This window comes from Pararge aegeria, chromosome 6 (assembly GCF_905163445.1).
Source record: "Pararge aegeria chromosome 6, ilParAegt1.1, whole genome shotgun sequence".
NCBI classification, from domain to species: Eukaryota; Metazoa; Arthropoda; class Insecta; order Lepidoptera; family Nymphalidae; genus Pararge; species Pararge aegeria.
The window spans coordinates 2,822,772-2,849,693 of NC_053185.1; the positions used below are offsets into that span (position 1 = coordinate 2,822,772).

The following is a 26,922-nucleotide window of genomic DNA, read 5'->3' on the forward strand; positions in this document are numbered from 1 at the left end:
ATTTCTTTATTTATTCAATATCAGCACCCGAAATTTTTGGTTTCTCTATTCACAGATAACTTAATGATAAATAATATTATTATTTATCATTAAGTTATCTGTGAATAGAGAATTTGACGTTAATCGTGAATAGAGAATTTGACGTTAAACTGTCAAATATCGTGAAGTGTCAGTGTCAATTGTTGATTAGAGCAGACGTCAGTAGACGGTTATTTGATTCATATACGCCCGTAATTTAGTCTTAGGTTTACCTCTGAGTAATTTAAAACTATCAGGAAAATATAAATCACTATTAAAGCCCTCCTACACGTTACAAATTTTCAGTCTAGTGCTAACGAACGTGAGGGTTAGAAGCCCTTATTACAGCTGCGAAAACAATTCCATCCGGTATTAATGTGAGAATCTCTGTGCTTGATTTAACTTGTCCATTTAAAAACAGAAACCTATATAAAAATATTAAAGACTCCCAACCCCTATATGTTCTTTGATCTTTGCCTATCACATATTTTATTATTTTATTTAAAAAGCGTTATTTTAAAAATTAGTGGTGCAATAATCACACATTCCTAACCTTCTATTATTTGGTGTTCTCCAATCAATGGTTATTGTTTAAGAAGTATGGAAGACCTCAGTTTCATTTCGGATCTCCCTACTGGGCCCCTAGATGTGTACAGGAATAGCTCTTCATTCAACTGGAAGCGCCTTAAATTGGCCCTTGAGGGAGACCTTGATTTGCTAAAACTTAAGGTGAGAAAGTTTTGCAAAACATTAATAACTACCATACTTGGTGTTTTAACCTGCTCAGGTATAGTGTATTTTTAAATTTGCTCATCAGTCCCAGAGATAATGCCCTACATACAAACAAAATTTATAGATTTAATTATTTACATTAACTGCATTCAATTGTAGATAAATAATATTCACCTAAAAATTGGTTGCTTATTTTACCATTAAGCTGGCAACCATTTAACAGGTGATAATAATAAGATGGGTATTTGATGATGAACCAATTTTGATGGAACTTTCTCAGATATAAAGGATAATAGAAGTAGTGTTGTAGACTGTTCATATCCGTATTATTGTAAACCAAATATAACAAAAAGTGCTTTTTGTTTATATTTGTATAACTTTCACTTATATAATTAACTTGATATCAGGCACAATAAGTAATCCTAATTATGCTGCAATAATATGGTATGTAGCCTCTATAACCAGGTGTAACTGTGGATGTTAAAAGTTTTCAACAACTTATATCAGATGCTGTTTTGGTGTGGTTTTAGTTATATTAGGAAATACAGATTAAATTTTTTTTTGGGTATTTTTTTTTTTTACAATTAATTTGTTGTTTTTTTTAGTACAAGATATGGCGTATCTTAGAAAAGGACCCACTTTTCGCGCACAACCCAGTAACGCCACCTGTAGAGGAACAGAAGAGGATCACACAGTTGCAATTGAAGAAGATAAATGAGTACAAGTTCATACCTAAGGAAATGTTCAATGCTAGTTACAGCAAACGCGTTAGTATACTCCATTTTAATTATCTTTTTTTCTTTCTCTCTTATAATGAATTCTTTTTAATGCAACTACTTTTACCTTAATCTAAAAGAATGGCTTGCATGATTCTCTCCCTACCTTCTGATGATAGTTTAATCTTGAAAATTCCTTTTCATAGATCTCCGTGTATCCTTATTTTATTATAATTGAAGCTGTTTGTTGGTGGAACTCTCTCCCTCTTACAAAAAAATGTGTGCCAGTCATTACCTTTATTCAAGCACCTTAGAAAGCACTTTCATCATCATCATCATCACCACATCAACACAATACCAGCCCACTACAGGGCATGTGTCCCCTCCCACGGTGCTGGCCCAGTGTTGATTGGTGGACTCCACACACCTTTGAGAACATTTATTTATTTATTTATATATCCTTAGTATACTTATAGCTAAGCAAAACAAACTAAGTCAGTTACAGACGCACATTACAAAAAATATTATTTTTAGTTAATTTATCTGAATATAATTTATGAACTAAACTTATATTAAATATGTCAATTTGCTGGTGCTGAGCAATCAGATTAAACTTAATGGAGAACTCTCAGGCATGCAGGTTTCCTCACGATGTTTCTCTTCTCCATTGCAAGTGATATTTCAATTGCTAAAAATACGCACATAACTTACAAAAGAAAGGGGTAAGAACTCGCACTCCCCCAAAAGTTAACAAAGTCTTACCCACTGGGCTAACTTTCTTTCATCCTTCATATTCTATTACAATTGAAGCTGTATGCTTGTGGAACTCTCTTGCTCTTTTAAAAAGATGCGTGTAAGTCATTACATTTATTCAAGCACCTTAGAAAGCACTCTATGCCACCTTAAATTAATTTTTGTTTTATTATCTATTTATTATTAGTATTGATCTAAAGTAGGTATTTGTCATTTTCCTGCAAATTCACAGATTGGTTAAATCTCTTGTTATGTGTGTTTTCTTTTCATATTTATTTTCCTTACTTATTTTTGTGTAAACCTATTATGCGACTTTTAACTTGCCCTGAGCTAGGTGTCAAGGTAGAGATAAGGCCGCCTATTTTGGCTATATGTTTGTAATTAGTGACAAGGTGGCTTGAAAGCATCCAACTCCGCTTTCATCTTTCACAAGATAGAAAAGAGAATTTTAAAATGTCAAATGTTAACTGTTAAGTGATATTGGAAAAGAGCAACTGCTGAGTTTCTTGCCCGCTTCTTCTCGGTAGAATCTGCCTTCCGAACCGGTAAATGATTAAGATATTTTTTTTTGATAAACGATTTATTATGTTTTGGTGTACAATAAAGTTTATAAAATAAATAAAGTATTACACAAACTTTATGATGCTATAAAAACACTAATATTTAATTTTTTTTTAATTAAATAAATAATTAATTTCAATAACGCTCCAGTGATAACCTTCGAAGGGAGTTTTTGTTTTCAATAATCATAGTCTTTACTCTATTGCACTGGTGAGGGAGTGGTTGAAGCGAAGCAGTAATGTTTGAATAATCAAATTTTATTCTGATGTTATGTCTTATGACCCCGAAAAGCCTTTTTAATGTAAGTGACGTATTTTACCACCTACCAGGCTATGCAATAAAGCATTGGCGAGCGATTGGTGTGAAAAATATTTAAACCCCTTTGACCCAACTATCTTCAAGGATTATAATACCTTTTACAGTCCTTTCATTCGTATGTGCAGCCTTTACAATGACCTCATGACAAGTAATTGTAATATTGGAATTTTTAACAAAAATATATTATTGGCTCGGATAAATAGATTATTTGTGTTTTTAAATTGCATGACATTTTTGTTATTAGTAATTTATAATAATTAAATTTTCTAACTTTATTACATTTAATTTACCTATCTTTAATGCAATACGTCTTTGTTATCTTAATGCAATCTTGCTCACCAAATAAATTGAATGTTATGTATATTAATTCATGCTTCAATCTATATGTATTCATTTAACTTACAGGTTGTGAACACAATATACTTGATTTAAACTTAGTTCACAACTTTTTGTTTGTTATTATGTTATTTATATTTTATTATATGTTATTTATGTAAACCTAGGTTTTATTACCTGTTCTGTGAATCTACCTAATAAATAATTAATTTAGCCTGTAAGATGGGCTCAATTAAGAGTCACTTAAGGACTTTTTGGATGGTTAGATTGAGGGCAGTAAGTCTGATCCCGAGGTCGCGGATGGAATCAAGGTGACCCTTTGGCACAGCTCCCGTTTAACGCTTTACGCAACCACATTCGTGAACAGTTAAAAATAACCGGAAAAAAATATTTCCTTCATCGTTAAAGAAATTGAAAGGAAAATATCGTGATGAAACCGGCAAGCCTGAGAGTTCTCCATAATGTTCGCAAAGGTGTGTGGAGTCCACCAATCCGCACTGGGCCAGCGTGGTGCTTTAGTGGGCCGGTAATTGGTTGATATGATGATGCTTCTATGTGTCTTATTTGAATTAATAAATTTTTTGACTTTGACTTTGGAAAGCTAGAGATGCGTCCTGGGTCGTACAAGGTGCCCCTGAAGGTAATGCTGAAGTCCACTTAGATCCTTCACTGGATGACCCAAAAACAAAGAAATTCGTTAATCCTTCATAGTGCCTGTATCGTTATTTATCTTTCAGACTCGGACAATAATGACGATAAATGAAGCAGTGCAGTCTCTCAACCCGAGCGTCTCTGTCAAGATGGCGATTGGTATCTACCTTTTCTCAAACGCCTTGCTGTCACTTGGCACAGAGCGGCATTTGAAGTTCTACGAAGCAACCATAAAGCATAGAGAGGTAGGCACTATTGTTTTTTAACTGCCTCGTTGGTCTAATTTTTTTTTCGTTAGGTTTTTTGTTTTTCGTTGAATACAGGGGTTTCTTGTTATGTAATTTGAGATAAGGGGGCGTTCATAAAATAATCAATCAATCAATCAAAAATACTTTATTGCACACAAGAAAAAAGAAAAAAATAAATAAAAGAGAACAAAGGTACAAGTCAATTAAATTTGTGTAACAAAAGCCTTATCACTTATGGACTTAATAAGTGAGATGTTTAAGGGGGGGAGGGGGTCGAGTCAAATCTCAACTAATCTTACGTTGGAGATAGAGAGGGAGGGGGGGGGGGGTCTCGGCAAATATTCCGCAATTTAATTTCTTGATTGAAACAAAAAACTGATTTTTAACCTGTAAAGTTTACGAGACTTTACTATCCGCCGAATCGGTTTCGTAACATAGACGGCGGCAACGTCGTTAGACATCACATACTTAATATTAGTTAGGAAAAACATAAATCACTAGACATCCGATTAGGGCGATTCCTATACTGGTTGAAGTTAGCTGATTAGTTATAAATAGATAATATATTGTACAGTTATTAGCTAGTAGGTACATAGCGTATAACCTCTTATCGACCTGTAATAATTATTCTGCAAATCGAAGGATTATGTATGTGGAGGAAAATTACAATAATTACCCCAGGAGTTTTACTTCATAATAATATTTTGTTCGTTGCCGAGGTAAGGATATTAACTCATGAGGAAACCGAAGAAACTGAGAAAAACACGAATTGGTCATTGTTTACGAGTTAGTTTATACGGGAAAACCGCAAAGCAGTGGGAAACTGTTATACCTATAATATGTACAGATTTCGTAGGTGGGTAATGGCTAATTAGGTTGCTTACCTAACGTGCTCGTCCTATCTACTATTATTGTTTGCTGGGGGATGGGATACTATAGTCTATTCTTACGTGTTGTCTTAAAATGTAAAACAATATTTTTGTTCACTTGAAAATAATTGCAAATATCCTACAAATGTTACGACCACGTTTACGACGATAACGTGTAAATGAAAACCGAAATAATACTATCACATCAGTGGCGTGCACTGGGTTGCAAACAGGTGAAAAATTCTCCTCCTATACGGGTTATATATAATTTTATGGTAGGCAGTGCTTTTGTGCATCTATGAAGTGCACGCCACTGCTTCACATGCTTTAGAGGTACAATATTTACTATCTCTGAAACTTATCTGTGAAACCGAAACGCAAATAGGATTTGAGTAAACCATTGCCATAGTTTTTACTGAAGGAAATTAGATACAGCCCTAACAGCACATGCAAAAGTAAAATACACGTGTCGGTCTTTTATCTTCAATAGGGTTGTCATAAGTAAGCACTCAGAATGTTTGGAATTAGTTTGTATGGAAAAATAAATATGCTTCTTTTGATTTATTATTGTTACAGGGTGAATCCTTATGAAATATAGTTCCGCACCCTTCAATAGTATTTCGTAATTTCGTTACATATTGTATAATTTGCCTTCAGCACTTTCAGTATAGAAAACACTTGTTGCCGAACGACCGTATCACTACGCGTAGGAACTTACGCACTGGGAGTCAGTCATAGGTACATTTCTGTTATTCACAACGGCGTAAACAAGTTGTATTACACTTGTTGAGCGTAAAAAGTTCAGTAGTAGTAGGTAGAGCTTTTTGTGACAGCTCGTCCGAGGAAGTACTATCGGTCCGAAGCTCGGAGGGCGTAGTTGCCAGTGTAATATCAGGCATAAGTGGCTTAACACCTACGCCTCAAATTGATGGGCACAGGGCGGCATGTTGCAGGACGTGCTCCTTGCATGCCCTGTGTTGCTCTCTGTATAGGCGATAGTTTTCAACTTACCATCTGCTTGTTCCGTCAACTATAACTAGAAAAAAAGAAGCAATATAGTTTAAAAATTACGATAAAGTCTAAGTCAAAGTCAAAGTCAAAAATATCTTTATTCAAGTAGGCCCATAGGCGGCACTTTTGATGCGTACATAAGAATTACACGGTAGTGAGATGATGGCGATAACCACATTCGTAAACTTAAAACTAAAGCTACGAGGGTTCCAAACGCGTCCTGGTCTAAGGCCACAACAAACTTAGCCGGGTGTTTTTTTTTTGTTACCACCATCTCACAATGTCATTTTAAATTATTAGAAGAGAAACCTGGTTAGAGCAATAATTCACACCCAAGCTGTTTTATCGATTACGTAGTCCTTTATACTATATTAGGACTTTTCTATAAGCTTATGTTTAATACAAACTTTGAACTTTTTAAGAGTCATCTCCAAGATGCCAATGGGTAGTTTAATATATAAAAAAAATATTATAGGAAGATAACTACCAGGCTATCATGAAGTCTTCGTCCACAGATCCTGGCCAGTTTCTCCCTTACGGAGATAGCGCACGGTTCGGACGCACGTCTCATGCGGACCACTGCGACCTACGACCCCAGCAGGAGGGAGTTTGTGATACACACGCCGGACTTCGAGGCCGCTAAATGCTGGGTTGGTAATCTAGGTAAAACTATTGTGTGCATTTTACTTTCGTTCTTTTTTTTATTAACCCCTCCGACGCAAAACAACGCGGTTTTATAAGTTTGACGTGTCTGTGTGTGTGTTTGTCACCGCCATCGTAGCTCCCGAACGGATGAACCGATTTTGATTTTGTTTTTTTTCTTTGAAAGGTAAATTAGTCGGGAGCTTTCTTTGTTATATTTGATGGAAATGTGGTGATAACTGGTCTGGTCGTTACTTTTAGGAATTATTTTTTATTCAGCTTTTAGGACATTATATTATTACTTTTTATTTTAGTAGCTTTTAGTACATTATGTGTCGGGGGATTATAAAATTTTAAATTTCATTACAAGAATTCTGAGTGTGTGGAATGAAATGAATGTGTATTGTTTAGTAAGTACCCTACTGAACATTATAGATGTGCATGCAAGTGTTTTTTTTTTCATATTTCAGGAAGCAAGTGAGTTTGACAAATTGAAGTGATTTTTTTTGATTTTATAGGCCAGTGAGGTTTTATTGCTGCTTAGGGTAAAATGCACGGTTTCACGGGATACAAAAAGTAATTAAGTTTTTAACTTTCATCCTATATTAGCTGACCGCATTTCGATTTATTTATTTTACATCTTGTTAGTACGACGGCCACTTACACTAACTAGATAGATAAGATGACTTTGAACGTTATACAAGACATGATGTTAATATAGTATAGGTACCCACTATAGTGATACTCTGCGAATATTGGAGTAAAGGTCATTCAATATTCTCAGAGGATCTCAACAATTCACGGAACAATGCTGTCCACCCGTCATGGAATAGATCCCATTGAGATTTTCTGTCCAAGAGTGCATTCAATGACGACAATGAACGTTAGGTGCCATGCTTCGTGTAACATTCGATGGAATACAGTGTAATGGTATCTCAGATCCTCCTAGCGTATACCCTGGTCAAAAACCATGTGCACGCCACTGGTAAAGCTTCGGTTTTCCTTTCGTGTAGACCGAGTTCGAGCCACGGTATGCACCACTGACTTATCGGAGTTCTGTACATTTGTAATTTAATCAATTAAATATCACTTACTTTAACGTCGAACAAAAACATCGTGAGGTAACCTGCATGTCTGAGTGTACTCCGTAATGTTCTCAAAGGTGTGTGGAGTCCACCAGTCCGCACTGGGCCAGCGTGGTGGACCACAGCCTTAACCCCTTCTCACTGTGGAAGGAGACCATCATTATTTTGATGATTATAAATGCATTGAGTTTATTCGATTCTAATTATTTTACGCATTAAATTTCGCACTTTTAATATCACGATCGATTGACTTCTAAAAAATTTAAAGAAATTGGTATACTTACGGTAGCCTCACAATACATTTATAACAATATAGTATTTGTAAGACAACATATTAGTCTTTATAAACAAAAAGTGGACATAAACAGTCGACTTACAAGAAATGGTCATAAATTAGTGACATCTGCATATCGTCTGCGAAAGGTGCAGAAGTCATTTGTGGGATTGAGTATACGCTTTTATAATATGATTCCTAAGGTAATTTTGGACCTACCAATCCATAAGTTTAAAGAATGTGTTAAAACACATTTATTACAGCGAGGTTATTATACAATTGATGAGTTTCTTAATGACAAGGTTGCTTGGAAGCATCCGGCTCCGCTTTCATCTCTCACAAGATAGAAAAATGAATAGAAAAATGAATGTTAAAATATAAAAAGTAAATTTTTGATGTTGGAAAAGAGCAACTGCTGAGTTTCTTGCCGGCTTCTTCTCGGTAGAATCTGCCTTCCGAACCGGTGGTAGAGTCACTACAGACGGACAGACTTGACGTTTCAAAAGTGCTTGTATTAGGCCTACTTGAAATAAATGAATTTTGAATTTTGAATTTTGAATTTTGAATTTTGTTTGTTTGGCCTGCACTTAGACCCTTACAAAGAAATTAATCACCTTTATTCAATAATAAAGTTGAAAGGATGGAAAGGGATAAGATTTATACCAGCGAAACAATCGGTACCACAGACAACTTTTACACACTTTTATAACTTTTACTCAATACACTTAAACAACTTTAAGACTTATAAATCATTTAAATTCATCAATTCGTTAATTATTTTATTTTAACCATTTTTTTATATCGTAGATTTAGCAATTTTTTGACATGTTAATAAATTATCATTTATGTTTGCAATAAATGGAATGTGTTTGCAATCCCTGACAGCAAAACTAAATAAATGGAATAGGAAAACAAAATAAAACTTAAAAACCTATTACGTTTTATAAATAACTATCTGTTGCCCGCGACTTCGTCTGCGTTTGATTTTGTTTTTTGATGTGGCATTAAATTTAGTTTTAGATCTAAAAAATTTAAATTATTCAGTATCGCTAAGCCTTAAATGAGGGGTTTGCTGCTGTCCACTGAAGAGTTCTTTCCTCTATCTCCAAGCACAGTTTGGACTAAATTAAACACATATTATAACCTCTATAGTACAAAACTAATTATTTAAATTGGTTATAATTTGTCGGAGTTATGGTGTAAAATCATCAAACACTCATCCCCTCTCCCAAAGGAACCGAGCTTAATGTCGGGATAAAAAGTATCCAATATTACTTCTAACGCTTCCAAGAATATGTGTACAAAGTTTCATGAGGATCGGTTAAGTAGTTTTTGCGTGAAAGCGTAACAAACAAACTTACATTGACATTTATAATATTAGTAGGGATTAGTAGCGATTCACTTGAAACACGACGAGCTTGTGACCAACTGTTTACTTTATGTAAAATGTTTGCGGGAAAACTAGATTGTATTGAGTTGCATAACAAGCTATGCTGCATATATTCCTATTAACTACAGTAACTTGCGCCGTCGTAAATTTTTCTCTCTCCTATTTTTTCTCACAGTGTCTCGCGCTAGATCCCCGATACCACGCTCACTGTCTGCTTTAAACAAACTTTTGATGGAGTCTCCTAACTGTGACATATTTGCAGATGAATTACTACGCCAGTTACTTCAGTTTTCTCAAAGAATGTAACTTACTACCTACTTTCATTTTATTTTATTCTTTTATGTGTTTCTTTATAAATTTTTTGTTTGTTTTCTTTTTATTGTTGTTAGCATTATTTCACGCATCATAAGCGAAGCGTTGAGGTGTGGGTATTACTGTCAGTTCACGCACACCGAGTGATTCTCCAACTTAAAATGTCACTTTTTTTTTTATTCTTTTAGCTTTTATAAGTAAATATAAATAGACAAATGTTGAGAAAAAACACAATTATTAACACTCATGATATTTTTAATTCTCTTTTTATTATTTAAACTAATTAAAAATTGTTTGAAAAATTTCCTCCTTGGACGTCCGGTGTGTTTGTATTTGCGGATCCCGTATCTTGTGGTCACGATAACGAGCGAAATACTTCACTTATCGAGTTGGTTTTTATGTATAGGCTTCAGTATTTTGAGCAATAGAAGCCTATTACTTTTCACGGTATAATTAGATGTAGCTTAATCATTATTCACAAATAATCTCAATTTTATTGTAATGAATGAGATTATGAGGCATTTGGAATTTCCAACTATTATTAGTATTTCTCATTTTTCTATTGTTTGTACCCTAATTTAAAAATAATGAGAATAATAATGAAATTGTTAATTAGAGAAAGTTGATTTGTTCGTATAATTAATTGATAAATAAATAATCCTATAATACTTAAACACTTATTCAGGGCAAAGGGCTTAAAATAACCATACTATACTTACTTATTAACTGAAGTTCTTTGTTTAAGGCAATTGAAACGCGGTTGAACGATTACGCAATCTGCTTTATTAAGGTCATGTTTAAGGTCATATCGTTGAAATAAAATGGAATAGAAGTTAATATTAGTTGAATGCATGAATGAATACACTTTTATTGTACACCGTATAAATTGAAAAACTATAAAAAACTAGTTAACACGGTGTATACAATTAAATGATCCCAAATTATAGCGTTCGACCCGAGTAATTATTTTTAATTTCTCACAAGTACCAGGCTACCATAAGGTTGAAGGATGCAGAAAATACCAAAAACAATATATCTTTAAAATAAAACTATATTGATATCCATCATCATCATCATATCAAGCCATTACCGGCCCACTACAGGGCACGGGTCTCCTCCCAAAATCGAAAGGGTTAAGACCAATGTCCACCACGCTGGCCTAATGCGGATTGGTGGACTGCAAACACCTTTGAGAATATTATGTAGAGCTCTCTTCTCTCTTAGACCACTTTTTAGCGTGCCTACATAATAATTTCTACACGTTACTCGTATTTTCTCTATCGCGATAGACACGATAATGGGTAGACATAATTCTCTCGTGGTGTACATGTGCTAATTGCTAGCCCTACAGGTCGCGTTTGGAAAACTTAATAATTAAATATAGTTGTAATACTAAAGTAATTTTGACTTTGACTTTGATGCAGCATAATCGATCCACATAATAAATGCTGTATTGCGGAATAGTTCAAGGTAAAACAAAAAAGTTTTAAACAGCGCTATGATAAAAACTATGTAATATGATTGTTTCGGCACACGTGATAAGTGACCCCGAGCGGTGTTTCCACGGAGATTAGCATATTTGTTTGTACGAGCGCAGTCTCATTCATAAAGTGTTTGAGTTCAAACACACGAGTGTAATCGTGTAGGGGAAGCCGAGGGAATCGGAGCCAGTACCGCCCTGCTGTAGCAGTTTCTTATTTTTCCGTTGTTATAGACCAGAGGAACTCGGGAGGGATACGTGTGTTTACTCGTATCATATCGATTTTTCTTTTATTATTAACTGTCAGTAAGCGGTGTGGTTAGGACATCAGCGTCACTTTCTGGAGGCCGAGTTCTAGCTATTGCTTTTCTAAGTTATGTGCGTTTTAAGTAATTAAAATATCACTTGCTTCTACGGTGAGGGAAAACATGGTGTGGAAACTAGCGTGCCTGAGATTTCTCCATAATGTTGGCGTATGAAGTCCACCAATCCACACTGGGCTAGAGACTGTTATAATTTGTTACGATTTCTTAGAATGACATGTATGCACTTTAAGTAGTGTCGTATTACATTATTTAGTTTGATCTGGTTATACGATTGTAGTATAAAGACGTTCGCTTTGGTTTGAATGAAAAACGAACTGTATATTACAATAATAAGGAGATCGATATTAATCTTGTCTAATGGACGCCAAAGGGCTAAATGCATAGTCAAATTAAAAATAAATTGTACTATTCATTTCAGATTTCCCGATAAGCATATATATCTACGTAAAAGTGTTAGAAAATATTCCCGGCCTCCCCTTATTTATACGTTCATTGGAATGAATTTCTAATGAACGTACGACAGTTAATGCTGCTATATATTAGAATAACACGGCTTCCTTATTCTAGTAGACATTTCAATTGTTATCATCATACTATTACTATTATTTACGTCCCACTGATGGGATGCCCATGGGATGCGTTCAGAGTAAAGCCGCACCACGCTCTGCAATGTGGGTTAGATCAATTAAAACATGTTTTATTTTATTTATTTGGTTCGCCAATATATTATACGCCTAGTATTGTTCTCATTTATGGGATGGCTCTGCCAGGTATCAGCTTGATGCCCTGGATTCGGTGGATCGCCGTGCTAGAAGGCTCATCGGTGACCCAGCCAATAAAAAACTTAAGAGTTTGGAACATCGTCGCAAGGTTGCCTGCCTTTCGGTATTCTATAGGATATATTTCGGAGAGTGTGCTCAAGAACTATTTGATCTAGCTCTGCATTAGCAACAATGCTCAGTGTTGATTTTCAGTCTGCACCAGTATCAGACTGAGCAAACAACCGTGTCGCCCGTTGCGTTATTACTATAACTAGAGTAAATATTAATAAAAAATTTAAATATAAAATATATATATATGAAATAAATTGTAAAAGAGAATAAATAAAACTAAAACTAACACAAAAAGTAAATTTTTAAGAGTTTAAAGTAAACAAGTAAGTAAGTAAATCTTAATCAGGCGAGTCGCTGACAAGCGGCCTAGGACTGTGGATTGTGGAACTCCCTGGATGATATAAAATGAATAAAATCTCCGGTACGAGTTATAAAAACTTAAGGGTAGGCTTTTTAAAACTCTTACAAAGCCTGACCTTAAGTTTTTTATAACTCGTACTGGAGTTTTTTTTCATTTCATTTTATCTGCCCGCTTAGTGCATACCCTGTATGCACGCCACTGGCTAGGAGTATCCCCTAGACATAGGTACGGCAATATAAGTTTAGACTAGGACTTTACGATCGTCATTTAACGTCCAAAGTACCAATGTCCCCAAAGTAGTTCAAATGTTTTCGGGAAGTCATTTACGGTCTCGTTTTCAGGTAGAACGTGTACCCACACTCTGCTGTTCGCCCAGCTGATCACACCAGATGGTACCAACCATGGCCTGCACGGTTTCGTCGTGCCTATACGAAATCCAGACACCCTGGAGACATACCCCGGCCTCACTGTGGGCGATATGGGCGAGAAGATTGGCGTTAACGGCATAGATAACGGGTAAGGTTTATTATTTATCTTCACTTGCACCTTTTTTTGTCCCATTAATTGTCTTTACTTGCAGGTTTTTTTAATATTCTATTACATAAGCCGTTAACTCTGGGCTAACCTGTTAAGGAGTATGGTAGTCATACCCCTAAAAACATCGCACCGAAACACTTAATCGCTTAGCGTCACGTCTTTGTCGGTAGGGTGGTATCGAGCCACGGCCAAAGCCCCACACCAGACAAAACTTTTAACTATAAACTTGCGAATAGTTAAGCTTACACATAAACTAGAATTTCCTTATGAGTCTCACGTGAAACATAACATAGTTTTATGACTCATGAATGTTATGTATGTTATCAGTAGAAGTTGTAGGAAATCGCGTGGCATGCGAGTGTTATCTTATCTTGCTTATCACAATCATAATCGCATTAGCGAGACTTGATAATACAAACGATCAATATATAATCATTGTGGAATTATGGTCTATTCAAATACAACGTGTAACCGAATTACGAAATACTATTGATGGTAGCCTAAGTATATGTCATAAGGAATCTCCCTGTTAAATTATTAAATCCGTAGAAGCATAATTATTTTTCTATACCAACTAATTCAAAACATTCTTAGTGTTTACTTGTGGCAACCCTATTGAAGATTAAAGACCGACACGCGCATAGTACTTTCGCTACGCGACGCGTACCTAATAAGGTGACAGGAGTCACTTTGTTTTAAGTTTGCATTAAGGATAGATTTTTAACGCAACCTTACCGTAATTTGTTACATTTTTTGGATAGTGCAAAACCAATCTTTAAAAGACTCAATATTAAGACCCTTGTATATTAAGGATTTATTTTATTTACTGCATTTATATTAAGGAAATGTGCCTATTTGTAAAAAAGTATGGACATAATTTTAGAACTAAAAAAGCACAACAGGCGAAGGATTGTAGGTAATAAATTAGTATGGCCCAAAGTAAACTTCACTTTATATAAAAGAAATGTTTATTGTATGGCAATAACAATTTGTAACAAAATACCAAATACTTTAGTTGACATACCTCTGCCTAAATTTAAGATTAAAATTATCGAATGGCTCATGCTTCATCAGTTTCATTCAGTAGACGAATATCTAAAATTAAAGGTTTAAATTTAAATAATTGTGTTTCTAGGTTTATTTTTTGCCTTACTTTATATTGACGGCCGAGTGGCGCAGTGGGCAGCGACCCTGCTTTCTGAGTCCAAGGCCGTGGGTTCGATTCCCACAACTGGAGAGTGTTTGTGTGAACATGAATGTTTTTCAGTGTCTGGGTGTTTATCTGTATATTATAAGTATTTATGTGTATTATATTCATAAAAAAAAAAAAAAAAAAAAATTATCAGCTATCTCAGTACCCATAACACAAGCTACGCTTACTTTGGGGCTAGATGGCGATGTGTGTATTGTCGTAGTATATTTATTTATTTATATTTATTTATATTTATTATTTAATTTTAAGTTGACATGTTATTTAATTCTACAGTTTTATAACCTTAATTTTCTGTCATTTTGTATAAAATTGAAAAAAACATTAATTATTATTAAAGTGTTATTATAATTTGCATGCCATTGAATGGCAGATTATAGCACGGATCTTGTTCCGACGTATCCGAGTACCTATAATTCAAAGCGCGGAAAGAACTGCGATATGTCTACATAGACCCTTATCGGAAAACCCTGATAAAAACGTGCGATCAATAGCGTAATCGCATCAGAATTTATTTGTCATTGACTAAATATTGATTTTGATATCATTTATAATCTTTATCGAAAAAAAACGTCATGCGAATTTTTAGACCGAATTAATCACGGCTGTGTAGCTCGAGAATCTATATGTTATGCTCATAGACCGTGTGGAAGATTAGAATACACCTGTCAGCATCCCACATATTCTCGCGGGTATCGCAATACTGTTGTTTCAAAACCCACTACGCTGACCCAATGCGGGTTGGTGGGCGTTAATAGTTAGTCTATTCGAATAATAATAAAGCGATAATTCACGATAAACTGATGCAAGCGTGTAGCACTAAAAATTATGGTTACGCAGATGTTATCGTTCATTATCTACAACAATAAAGTTTGTAATTACCAATTTATTACATACAGCGTATACATTAATATATAAGTGGAAATATTTTAAAAGGCGTGTAATATTTCCGGGTACATACATAAAATAGTTTTTTTCTGTATGTTACATACATTTTGTTTTTAATTCTATTGTTATGAAATGTTTATTTCTACTGGAAAAGATACATTAGATGAGACCAAAACACAATTCAGGTTTAACTCTTTCAGTGTAGCATTCCCAGGCGAGCCCTGTAGTGCACCTATAAGTTTTGAGAGTTATTTGCGTTTTAAGCAATTCATACAAACTGCTCTGGGCCAGCGTGGTTGACTACGACCTAAACCCTTCTCACACATGACCGTTGCCCTGACATCATCATCATATCAACCCATTGCCGGCCCTCTACAGGGTTTGGGTCTCCTACCACAATGAGAAGGGGTTAAGGCTGTAGTCCACCGCGTGGACTCCACACACCCCCGAGAACATTATGAATAACTCTCAGGCATGTAGGTTTCCTCACGATGTTTTCCTTCACCGTTGAAGCAAGTGATTTTTAATTACTTAAAAAACTCACATAACTTAGAAAAGTACGAGGTGCGTGCTGGGATTCGAACTCGGTCCCCCGAAAGTGAAGTCCAGCTCCTACCCACTGGATTATCACCGCTGCACCTGGCCCTGTACTGGGCCGTAATAGGTTGATATGATCATCAAATAAAAATAACAACAATAAGTATTTGAAACTCTAAGACAAGAGAATTTCGAGCGAAAACGTGAAATCTTTGATATCATTCCAACTTTCACAAACATATTCATCAAGTAACCATATAAATATAATACATTCAAATCAATGACATGCGTGTTGGCAATAAATCACACTATTTGCTTTTGCGGACATTCTATAAATTGTTTTATTACTTTTGTGCGGGGATTTTATTGCTGTATATTTACGATGAATATATATCTTTGTATATAATATACTAGCGGAACCCAGCGCCATCTGACGGGCTGATTTGTGAATCTAAACCATCCAGGGTGCCACCCAAACGTATACCAAAAAATTCATTTAAAGTGGTCCAGCCGTCTAGGAGGAGTTCAGTGACATACACACGCACACAAGAAATCTTATATATATAAAAATGTTATGTTGGTTTGTGTACGCTTCAAAAACTCAAAAAGTTCTGCACCGATCGAGCTGAAATTTTTATCTATTTATTTAAAAAGTTTTTATCTATTTATTGCATCAGTCACATATCCGCGACCGCGAAACTACAGTTTTTTTAACGATCGATGTACCAAAGCGAGAAAAACACTCGCTGACATATGTAATGTATTCTTCATTTTGTTTCTCATTTCTCAACCATTCCATAAAAATGTGCCACAGCGAAGCGTGGCAGGGTACAAGCAGTGGCGTTCCTAGGGTTTAGAATTTGAGCAAGCCCAGTTACCTAAAGGACAAATTTAACTCGTCATGATCTCTAAGTCACCATTCTTGTTGTGCTAAATGACAAACCATATCAACAAATCTTTGAAAAACACTACGGTTAGGGTCAGCACGCGAATTACGCGGTTTAGATTCACAAATTAGCCCGACAGATGGCGCTGGGGTCCGCTAGTATTATTTAAATATTTTCATCATATTCAACACAGCTTCACTACAGGGCATGGGTCTCCTCTCAGAATGATAATTAAGTAATTGGATCTGTTTGTCTACTCATAATCACCACTCTGGGCAGACGGGTTGGTGATCGCAGTAGATATTAGTAGTAGCATAGAGGTTATTGCTGCCCGTTTCCCGTTATATTGCCTTAGTCGTCTCGTACGACACCCGCGGGAAGAGGTTGGGTGGCGACAACTGTATTCTGATCTGCCGTCACCACACAACATAAACTAAAGCGTCCTTTAAACTCGTACGTCGCGGTTCCACCATAAAAAGAATGCAGAATTCAATGTCGGCCCAAACTGGTTGAAATTTTTTAAGTAACTTGCAGTTTTGTTGTTTGTTTGTTATTTTTTTTTATTTCCCTCGCATACTTTTTATGTAACACATAATTATTGTTATCATCAAATTCTCAGCGGACGACTAATAATGAATTTTATACGAAATATGTTGCTACTTTGGATTACATATTGCAATTGCCTTAAGGATGTCTAACTTTTATGAAAATAATTATAGCCTACGTGATAGTTTATCTTTTTTGGCGAAGAAATGTTTAAAATCGGCTCAGTACTTTTGAAGCCTATCGTGTACAAACAAAAAAGAAAAAAATCTTTTCTCATTATTATATTAGTATAGATTGGCTAGACAAAAAGGGGAACCTTAATTTCTCTTCTTTTGTAAGATAAATAAATATTATCATGTCCAGCGAACAATAAATTTGAGTTTCCTTTCAAACATCTGTTGTTCTGGCAATACAATAGGCAAATTTTCGATCACCTATAAAATGAATTCATCATCATCATCCGCAGCATATTAAATAATAATAATAAATATACTACAACAATACACACATCGCCATCTAGCCCCAAAGTAAGCGTAGCTTGTGTTATGGGTACTAATATGACTGTTGAATATTTTTATGAATAATATACATAAATACTTATAATATACAAATGAACACCCAGACACTGAAAAACATTCATGTACATCACACAACACCTTCCAGTTGTGGGAATCGAACCCACGGCCTTGGACACAGAAAGCAGGGTCGCTGCCGACTGCGCCAGTCGGCCGTCAAATTAACGTATTACTAACTAACTAACGTATTACTACTGGGTTTTAGACGATTTTAGAGCATAGAACCACCACGCTGCTTGCGGGTTGGTGGGTTTTAACGACTATTATCACAAGTAAGTATTAATAACCGGGGTGACGGCTGAACGTACACTCCGAAGCATGGGGGCTAAAACCGATTTCATATATCTGTAAATTCTTTTTCCCATTAGAGGTAGTCTTTACAGAACCCTTTCTTAATACACCTCTAGGGTACTCAAAGAATATTCTTCCAAAATTACAAATTACAACGTTCAGCCGTTTAAGCTATACATTGTATGTCAGTCAATAAGGGAAAATCCTTTTCTTTCCGAAAATATACCAAAGACATCGTGAAACGTAGTTAAACATGCTAACAACTAGACCAAAGAGGCAGGAAAATGGCAAATTGTTTTCCAGAACGAGCATATTTTTTTATAACATCTTTCATTAATACAAGTTACGTTTTTTGTTACAGGTTCATTATGTTCAATCAATACAGAATACCTCGGGAGAACCTCCTCAACAGAACTGCAGATGTCACAGAAGATGGGACGTATGAAAGCTCATTTTCAGAACCTTCCAGAATACTTGGGGCTGCCTTAGAAAATTTGTCTGCAGGTGAGACCATTCTTAAGTGAATATACATGCATGTGTAACCTTACACTGTAGGCTGGTTACAGCACTAAAAAAATAACAAAAAACTCAAATTCTACTACAATTCTTCAGCTAGGGCTTTTGGCAGATCTTTTGTGAAATTAAAAACAGAAGTTCAGGATTTTTGACTCTTAAACATTAGGCATTAGGCCCATATAACTTCAACGGTACAGAGTTTGATAACGAATTGTATAACTGCATTCGTTAACTTGAAACTGAAGCTAGGAGGGTTCCAAATGCGCCCTGGTCTAATAAGAGCCCACACCTAACTTAGCAATTTTTTTTTTCTAATCACTATCTCACAGTCTCGTTAATGTGTGGCTATGAAGATAGAGCAATTTATACCCAAGCTTTTTTATCATACATGTATTCCTTAATATTATAATAGGATTTTTCTATAAGCTTACGTTTTATATAAACTTTAAACTTATTGCGATAAGATACAAAATTTTACATATACTAGTATGCTAGTGAAGCCTAGTTATTTCTTGTTACAGGTAGAATTGGTATTATGCAGGAGAGCTGTCACTCTCTGGCCAGCGCCGTGACGATTGCGGTACGCTACGCTGCGACGCGGACGCAGTTCGGCGAGCGGGACAGAGAAACGCCGCTTATAGAGTACGAGTTACATGTTAGTTGGTTTATTACTTTTTACGTTTTTACCACCCATTGGCGGGCACTCGGGTTTTGACCAGGCTATGCACTGTTACGGGTTTACGTAAAATAACACACTGAGACACTTTATATATAAAACATTTAATTACAGAGACATTACAAGTTAACTACAGCTAATTACTGCAAGCTAAAACTAATTCTACGTTATGCCTATATACTAAAAGCCTAATTAGTTTGGACGCCAGGAGAGTTTTTTGATGAAGGATCGGAACTCTGCCAAAAACCAGTGGACCTCGGCTAGCTGATCTCAGGGGTTTAGTAATTTTATAGTGCCAGGGTTAAAAAGGGCATTTCTTCAGGCTACGACAATAGAAAGAATATTTTAAGCACAAAACTATGCAAAGCTAGGCAAATAGTTTAATCTACAAAACAATTTGTGCAGCTTACCCCTTTTTGGAACACAAATCTCACTCACTTAATTATCGACCGCACATTGCAAATCGATTATAAGATTTCTTGATAAAATCAAAATAGCTCAAATAACGTAATTATATCCACCAAATATCGTTCTGTCCCATTAGACAGCTGACCGCTAAATGGCCGTGACCGCACATCGTCTCCGCGATATGTGAAAACAAATTATTAAACATAAAAAGTAGAAAAAGTACAACTTTTAGACTAGGATTCGAACTCGGATGCGGCGTCATACGTCTGGCCACTCGACCACTGCGCTGTCGGCTATCGCAACGACTGGCGTGAAAATAAGAAACCAGTACTACTAAGCTAATACCTACATAATAGCACAAAGAAGGAAATTGGCAGAAAATCCTGCCCCTTTATGAGTTTGTTATACAGAAATTTCAAGGTAGGCAGTGCTTTTGTGCATGTATGCACGCCACTGTTACCACCCTCCCGACAAAGACGTGCCGCAAAGCGATTAAGAGTTCCGGTGCAACGTCGCGTAGAAATCTATTAGGAGTATGAATACAAATTAAAAAATATTTTAAGCATGTAGACCTTATGACATGCATTTATGAAGCATTCATGCATTTTAACACTAATGTTAGGTAATAACTGCATTCGTTATCTTAAAACTAAAGCTAGGAGGATTCCAAACGCGCTATGGTCTAACAACAAACTTAGCCAGTTTTTTTGTTATCACCATCTCACAGTCGTTTTGAGCGATTCATACCTAAGCTTTTTTAAACTTTTATGACTACCCTACTCCCTAATAGAATAGCCCGCTACCATCTTGGACTGCATCATTTCTTACCACCAGGTGAAATTGCACTGCGCACTTATTTAAAACTAATGTCCTTTTATTATTTTCTTAATAATTTGAAAAAAATTTCACTTACATTATAAGATAGGTAAAATAAAATAGACTTAACCAATCGTAGCATTAACTGAATCAGCGTTGTTTCAGCAATGGCGTCTATTCGGCTTCGTGTCAGCGGCCATAGTGTTCCGCCTGTACATATCATCGTTCACGCACACATACCTCAACATCGTGGAGAAGTCCAACGCTGGCCACAGAGTTGACAATTTGGTGAGTTTTCTGATATCCCGCTTCTGATAACGGATAGGAAAAAATTCCATTCATGAGTGCAGATTCATTTGAGGCAAAGGACACTACTCGTAGTTTTCACTCACATCTGTGAGGGTGTGGGAGTTCGGGGCATTACCACCTGCATGCGGTGTCTCATCGCCTATTATTAATACAACAGGGTCTTTGGGTTTGCTTAATGAGAGTTCGGGTGGGGGAGATGGTGACCCTCAGTTTGCCGTCGCGGTCTGCCCCTGCCTGCTGAGACCCATTGGTGGGAGATATTGGATAGAAGCAGGCGTTACTTTGCGGAATTCCATGATATATTATGAAAATTAAGCTTAATTTGCTATAGTCCGCGAAAAGCCGCTAAAATTGTTAAGCCATCTAACTTGTTAACTTGACTTTACAATTATTCATTATAAAGTCAACATCTCCTGAGGACGCTCCGGCTTCCGGTGGACGGTGCATTGCCGAGGATCTGTTTTGTGTGGAGTATAAGGTTTGAAGAAATTATAAATCACACTTTATGGATTCTCCTGCTTTTCGCGTAGTACAGCAAATTAAGTTTTATTTTCATAATACACTGGTGGGAGGCTAGAAAGGGGGCCCTGCGGTCAGGCGAGAGGGGGACCTCACTCCGATCAAGTTTTCTTCCGTTCAGTTTGCGGGCTTCTGGTGCGCCCCGGCGACTAAGTCGAAGGCTTTACTATTGGGAGGTCTTCTATGGTATTGCGCTATACCCTTTATGTGTGGGTGGTTGGATATCCACAGGACACAATATCCATGATATTACATGACGCTTGCTGTATCCGGGCGGTTTTACGGAATTCGAATGAGATAACTTAACGCAAATTTGACATTTTATTCTGTCAGAAATATGGGCAAGAATAGCATGTGCTATTTCCGATCTGAAGAACTTACTAGATTCAATGATGTTGAACACACATTGGTTGAACGTAATTTTGGAATATGAAGCATTTTAAGGCGCTGAATGAGGTTTAAAGAACCTAAACTATAAATAAGTAATATGTGTAGTTTTGCACAGCAAATGACGGATATTTACTTGAACATATCACATAGAAATAAATGTCCAAGTTACTTGTAACGTAAATTTGAAGAACGTTTTTTTAGTTATTTATAGAAAGTTTGGGATACACAAAAACTTTTGGGATACGTAAAAAATGTACCTATATAAAGATATTTCATAAATTTATAACTCCTAATTTGTACTGATATTTCCTCCAAGAAACACTAATAATTTATACCCTACTTCTCCTAGAATGCATCAAAAATTGCAAGAAAATCAAATTGCTGTTTGCAACGTTACATACTGTAATCGAATCCGTAGGCTGATTACGTATCTCACGACAGGCGACGTTTTGCGACGTCACTTTTGTATTTTGATGTATGCAAAAGTGCCGTTTGACAGCAATGTCGCTAGCATTACGCCTGTCTTAATATACGTTATCAGCCTACGGGTCATGTCACAATCTTAAGTAGTTAATCTTGGTCATTAGAGCGAGGCTGTGTCAGAGATCCACGCGATGGTATCGAGCTGCAAACCGCTTTTGTCGTGGACCACGCTGCGAGCTGCCCAACAGTGCAGAGAGGCTTGCGGAGGACATGGCTATCTCAAGGTAACTCAGCCGTCTTTATTTATTTATTTCTTTAAACAACTTTATTGCATAATAAAGGAAACACACACAGCAACACTTACATTAACATAAATTATATGCAAAAGGCGGCCTTATCACTAAAAGTGATCTCTTCCAGGCTACCTTAACTATTGGAATAAGGCAATGAGAGACGGGAAATCGGAATTCTATGTAAAAAAAAATATATTATATACTAACATAAATAATTTAATAAAATAATAAATGTAATCATATAATATATATAAATATTTATATAAATATAATATATATTAATATATATGCATAAATACACATACATATACATATAATATTAACATGTTTATGACTCAGAAAGCAGGGTCGCTGCACACTGCGCGAATCTGCTATTAAACAAGTAGACTATTAAGAAAATTAAAATATTGAAAATACCTTTTGTTCTCTCTACTTTGATTATGGTTTTCTACAAGTCCCGTGGGAACCGTTTGTTTTCCAGCACGGCTAGCATGGGCAGGAGATAATTATATCCCGGGGAAATGATATAAATGTATCTTCTCGCACAGATTTATCAACTCTCGGAGCACTGGCGCACAAGTGGAAATAATATCCAAATAATATATGTGTATTAATAAACGGGGGTAAACTTCTCCTATTCCATGTTCCAGTGATTTAGCAGGTGGGTACGTTAATTATATACCTTGTCAGGGGATATAATCGGGGTATATAATTTTTAAACTACTAAAAATAATATATAAACTTGGATCACGTGAATCGCTTCGTGAAAAATTTAAACAAATAGGTATTCTTACAGTAGCTTCGCTATATAATATAGTCTTTGTGAGACAAAATATTACTCTTTATAAATCAAAAGCTGAAATTAACAATCGACTCACCAGAAACGGTCATAAATTAGTGATATCTGCATATCGTCTGCGAAAGGTGCAGAACTCCTTTGTGGGGTTGAGTATACGCTTTTACAACATGATTCCTAAGGAAATTCTTGACCTACCAATGCATACATTTAAAAAAAAAAAATGTGTTAAAACGCATCTAGTACAGCGAGGTTACTATACATTTGATAAATTCCTCAATGACAAGGTAGAATGGAAGCAGCCAGCCTCGCTCTCATCTCCCGCAAGATAGCAAAATGATTATAAATGTTGATGTTGCGACTACTGAGTTTCTTGCCTGCTCGTCTCGGTAGAATCTGCTTTCCGAACCGTTGGTAGAGTCACACAAACTGGACGTTTCAAAAGTGCTTATAAAGTAGGCCTACTTGAAATAAATGAATTTAAATTTATCTCCCGCCCGTGCTAGCCCTGCAGGTATAAAAGTAGCTTGTTTACTCTCCCTTTTAACTAACTATGCCAAAACCCAAGTTGATTTATTGCTATTTTAGGGCGTAACAGACAAATAAACCAAAAAAAACACATTCTTATTTATAATATCAGCAAGTATGGTACAGCCGTTCTTTAGTAATATACTCGTACCTACCGACGAATATCATTTTGTTATATAACAAATCTTTTATTTCTTCTACAATAATAACGCTTAATTTCACAAAGAAAGAAAATAATAAATGTTCACGATTGCCAGTGTGCCAACCTTGGAGACATCAGAAGCAACCACGAGCCAACTGTGACCTACGAAGGCGACAACAACGTGTTGTCCCAGCAGGCCGGCAACTGGCTCCTGCGCCAATACGAAGCGGCGCTGGCCGGCAAAGCGGTGGACTCGCCGCTGGGCACCGTGGCCTTCCTGAAGGACTTGAGGACTATCAAGGACAGGACGTTCAGTTGCACCGGCACCAACGAATTGAAAAATCCACAATGTAAGCTTTTACACTATGAGTATCATGCGAAATTGCCTGTTGCAACACATACGCTGTGTTGTGTTGTTTATCAGCTGTTTGACCGCCGATTGGCGCAGTTTGCAGCGACCCTGCTTTCTGAGCCCAGGGCCGTGGGTTCGATTCCCACAACTGGAAAATGTTTGTGTGATAAGCATGAATGTTCGTCAGTGTCTGGGTGTTTATATGTATATTCTAAGTATTTATGTATATTATTCATAAGAAATATTCATCAGTCGTGTTAGTATAGTACCCATAACACAAGCTACGCTTACTATGGGGAGACGGTGGTGTGTGTATTGTCGTAGTATATTTTTCCGTTCTTTTGTTTCGTGTGAAATATAAATGTATTAATTAATTAATTCATTCATTATGACGATATGACGACTTTGTCTGCGTTGGATTCCTGGTTTTACAGTTTCTCGAAAATTTGTATGCCGTGCGGTATTGTTTGATTTCTTCTCAAAAGTGCTTTTTATTTTCCACTTTTTTAAAGTCTCTCTGTCAAAAATGAGGAGGTTCTTAATTCGGTTGTATTTTTTTTCCCCTACAAGTTAGCCCTCTCACGTGATGGTATTTCATGATGCAGTATAAGATTGTAATGGATAACAATGTTAGGGCTAATCGGTTTCTACGCGACATCTCCCACCAGACCAGAGCAGAGAAAATTTAGAAATTATTAATTCCCATGTTGCCTTTGCCGGGGATCGCGGGACCTACTACACAAATTCACTTCGTCGTCAAAACACGTCTTCCACAAAAATCTCTAGTTCTGCAACCTTTATAATAATAACCTTTACATTGACATCAGCATTCTTCAAAAACAAGCAGCCATACATACATCAATCATTCTCAGCAAAGTCCTAGGTGACACTGTATTTCTACACCAGACCAGCGCGTACAAAACACACAACTACCATCAAATACTCAAATGTCTTCAAGGACACCAGGCCCCTCAAACATTACTTACACACAAAACACGCGGCAGTCACCAAGCGGAATAAATAGATCTTACCCAAATCATACTAGACGAACATCACAATAGACGACGAGGGAGACGCAGAGGGAGGAGAAGAAGAAGTACAGAACACCTATACACCATACACCCATAATACATAACACCCATAATATAGATACATAGAAGGGGGTGTAGATATCTTTTTTTTCTGTGAGTTGCGGGACGGGATATTTATAACAGCCGACATAGGAAGTCGAGAAAGTGAAATATAACCTTTATAATAATAATTTATTTCATGCTTTACCCACAAAAAATTAACATAGTACATGAGTTTACAAAATTAAATTAAATGCAATTAAAATCCCTACTTTTATTATAAATGTCAATGTAAGTTTGTTTGTTACGCTTTCACGCAAAAACTACTTAACCGTTCCTCATAATACTTTATACACATATTCTTGGAAGTGTTAGAAGTAATAGATACTTTTTATTCCGACATTAAGCTCGGTTCCTTTGGGAGAGGGGATGAAAGTGTTTGAAGATTTTACACCATAACTCCGACAAATTATAACCGATTTAAATAATTATTTTTGACTATAGAGGTTATAATATTTGTTTAATTTTGTCCAAACTTTGTGTAAATCTGAATGTGATTGGAGATAGAGGACAGAACTCCTCATTTAAGGCTTAGCGATACTGACTTTAATTTTTTTTAGAACTACAACTAAATTGAATGCCACATCAAAAAAAAAATCAAACGCAGACGAAATCGCGGTCAACAGCTAGTAAATAATCATCAATATATATTATCATATATATGATAATATATAATATATTATCATATATATGATAATAAATTATTTATGAACTACATTAATTTATCAACGTGCCTGCTCTAGCGTTCATGCTAATGCTATTAATAACAAAATTGTGTTTGTTTATTTGTTTGTTTGTTTGTGGACTGAACCGTTGAAGCGATCTTGATGTAATTTTGTACAACCCTCGTACTTAAATTAGCAACGGTGAGCGCTGCGAATTTCAGTAGGAGGGTTCGATTCCCGACAGGAACAATATGAGTATTTATAATGCCTGGTCTGGTGGGCGACTTTGGCCGTGGCTAGTTACCACCCTACCGACAAAGTCGTGCCGCTAAGCGTTTTAGTGTTACGGTACGATGTCGCGTGGAAACCGATTAGGGGTATAACTACCATTCTCCCTAACAGATTAGCCCACCAGGTGCGATTGTAGTCAAGGGCTAACTTGTAGTGGAATAAATCAAAAAGAAATGCCTTGTGGTTGGTGATCCTTCGAATTAATTGCCATAAGTTGTAGAAGGGGGCAAAATCAATATTACTTAGCTTGAACAGCAATATGTCGTTGTACACCCTGTCGA

General features: G+C 36.1%; 1 protein-coding gene across 2 annotated transcripts in view; it reads left to right on the plus strand.

Annotated features, from left to right (window-relative positions):
* Positions 1-219: 219 nt before the first annotated feature.
* LOC120624437 (peroxisomal acyl-coenzyme A oxidase 3) overlaps positions 220-26,922 on the plus strand; it is a 30,872-nt gene continuing 4,169 nt past the window's right edge. Inside the window, exons 1-11 of one of the 2 annotated variants that reach the window (XM_039890981.1) lie at positions 220-395; positions 615-747; positions 1,356-1,517; positions 4,172-4,330; positions 6,729-6,876; positions 13,258-13,432; positions 18,749-18,891; positions 19,425-19,558; positions 20,969-21,091; positions 22,609-22,728; positions 24,319-24,553. In XM_039890981.1, the coding sequence (XP_039746915.1) occupies positions 619-747; positions 1,356-1,517; positions 4,172-4,330; positions 6,729-6,876; positions 13,258-13,432; positions 18,749-18,891; positions 19,425-19,558; positions 20,969-21,091; positions 22,609-22,728; positions 24,319-24,553 (1,528 nt within the window). In that variant the 5' untranslated portion in view covers positions 220-395; positions 615-618. The remainder of the gene's footprint in view (positions 396-614; positions 748-1,355; positions 1,518-4,171; positions 4,331-6,728; positions 6,877-13,257; positions 13,433-18,748; positions 18,892-19,424; positions 19,559-20,968; positions 21,092-22,608; positions 22,729-24,318; positions 24,554-26,922) is intronic. The other variant, XM_039890980.1, reaches the window with a different exon arrangement.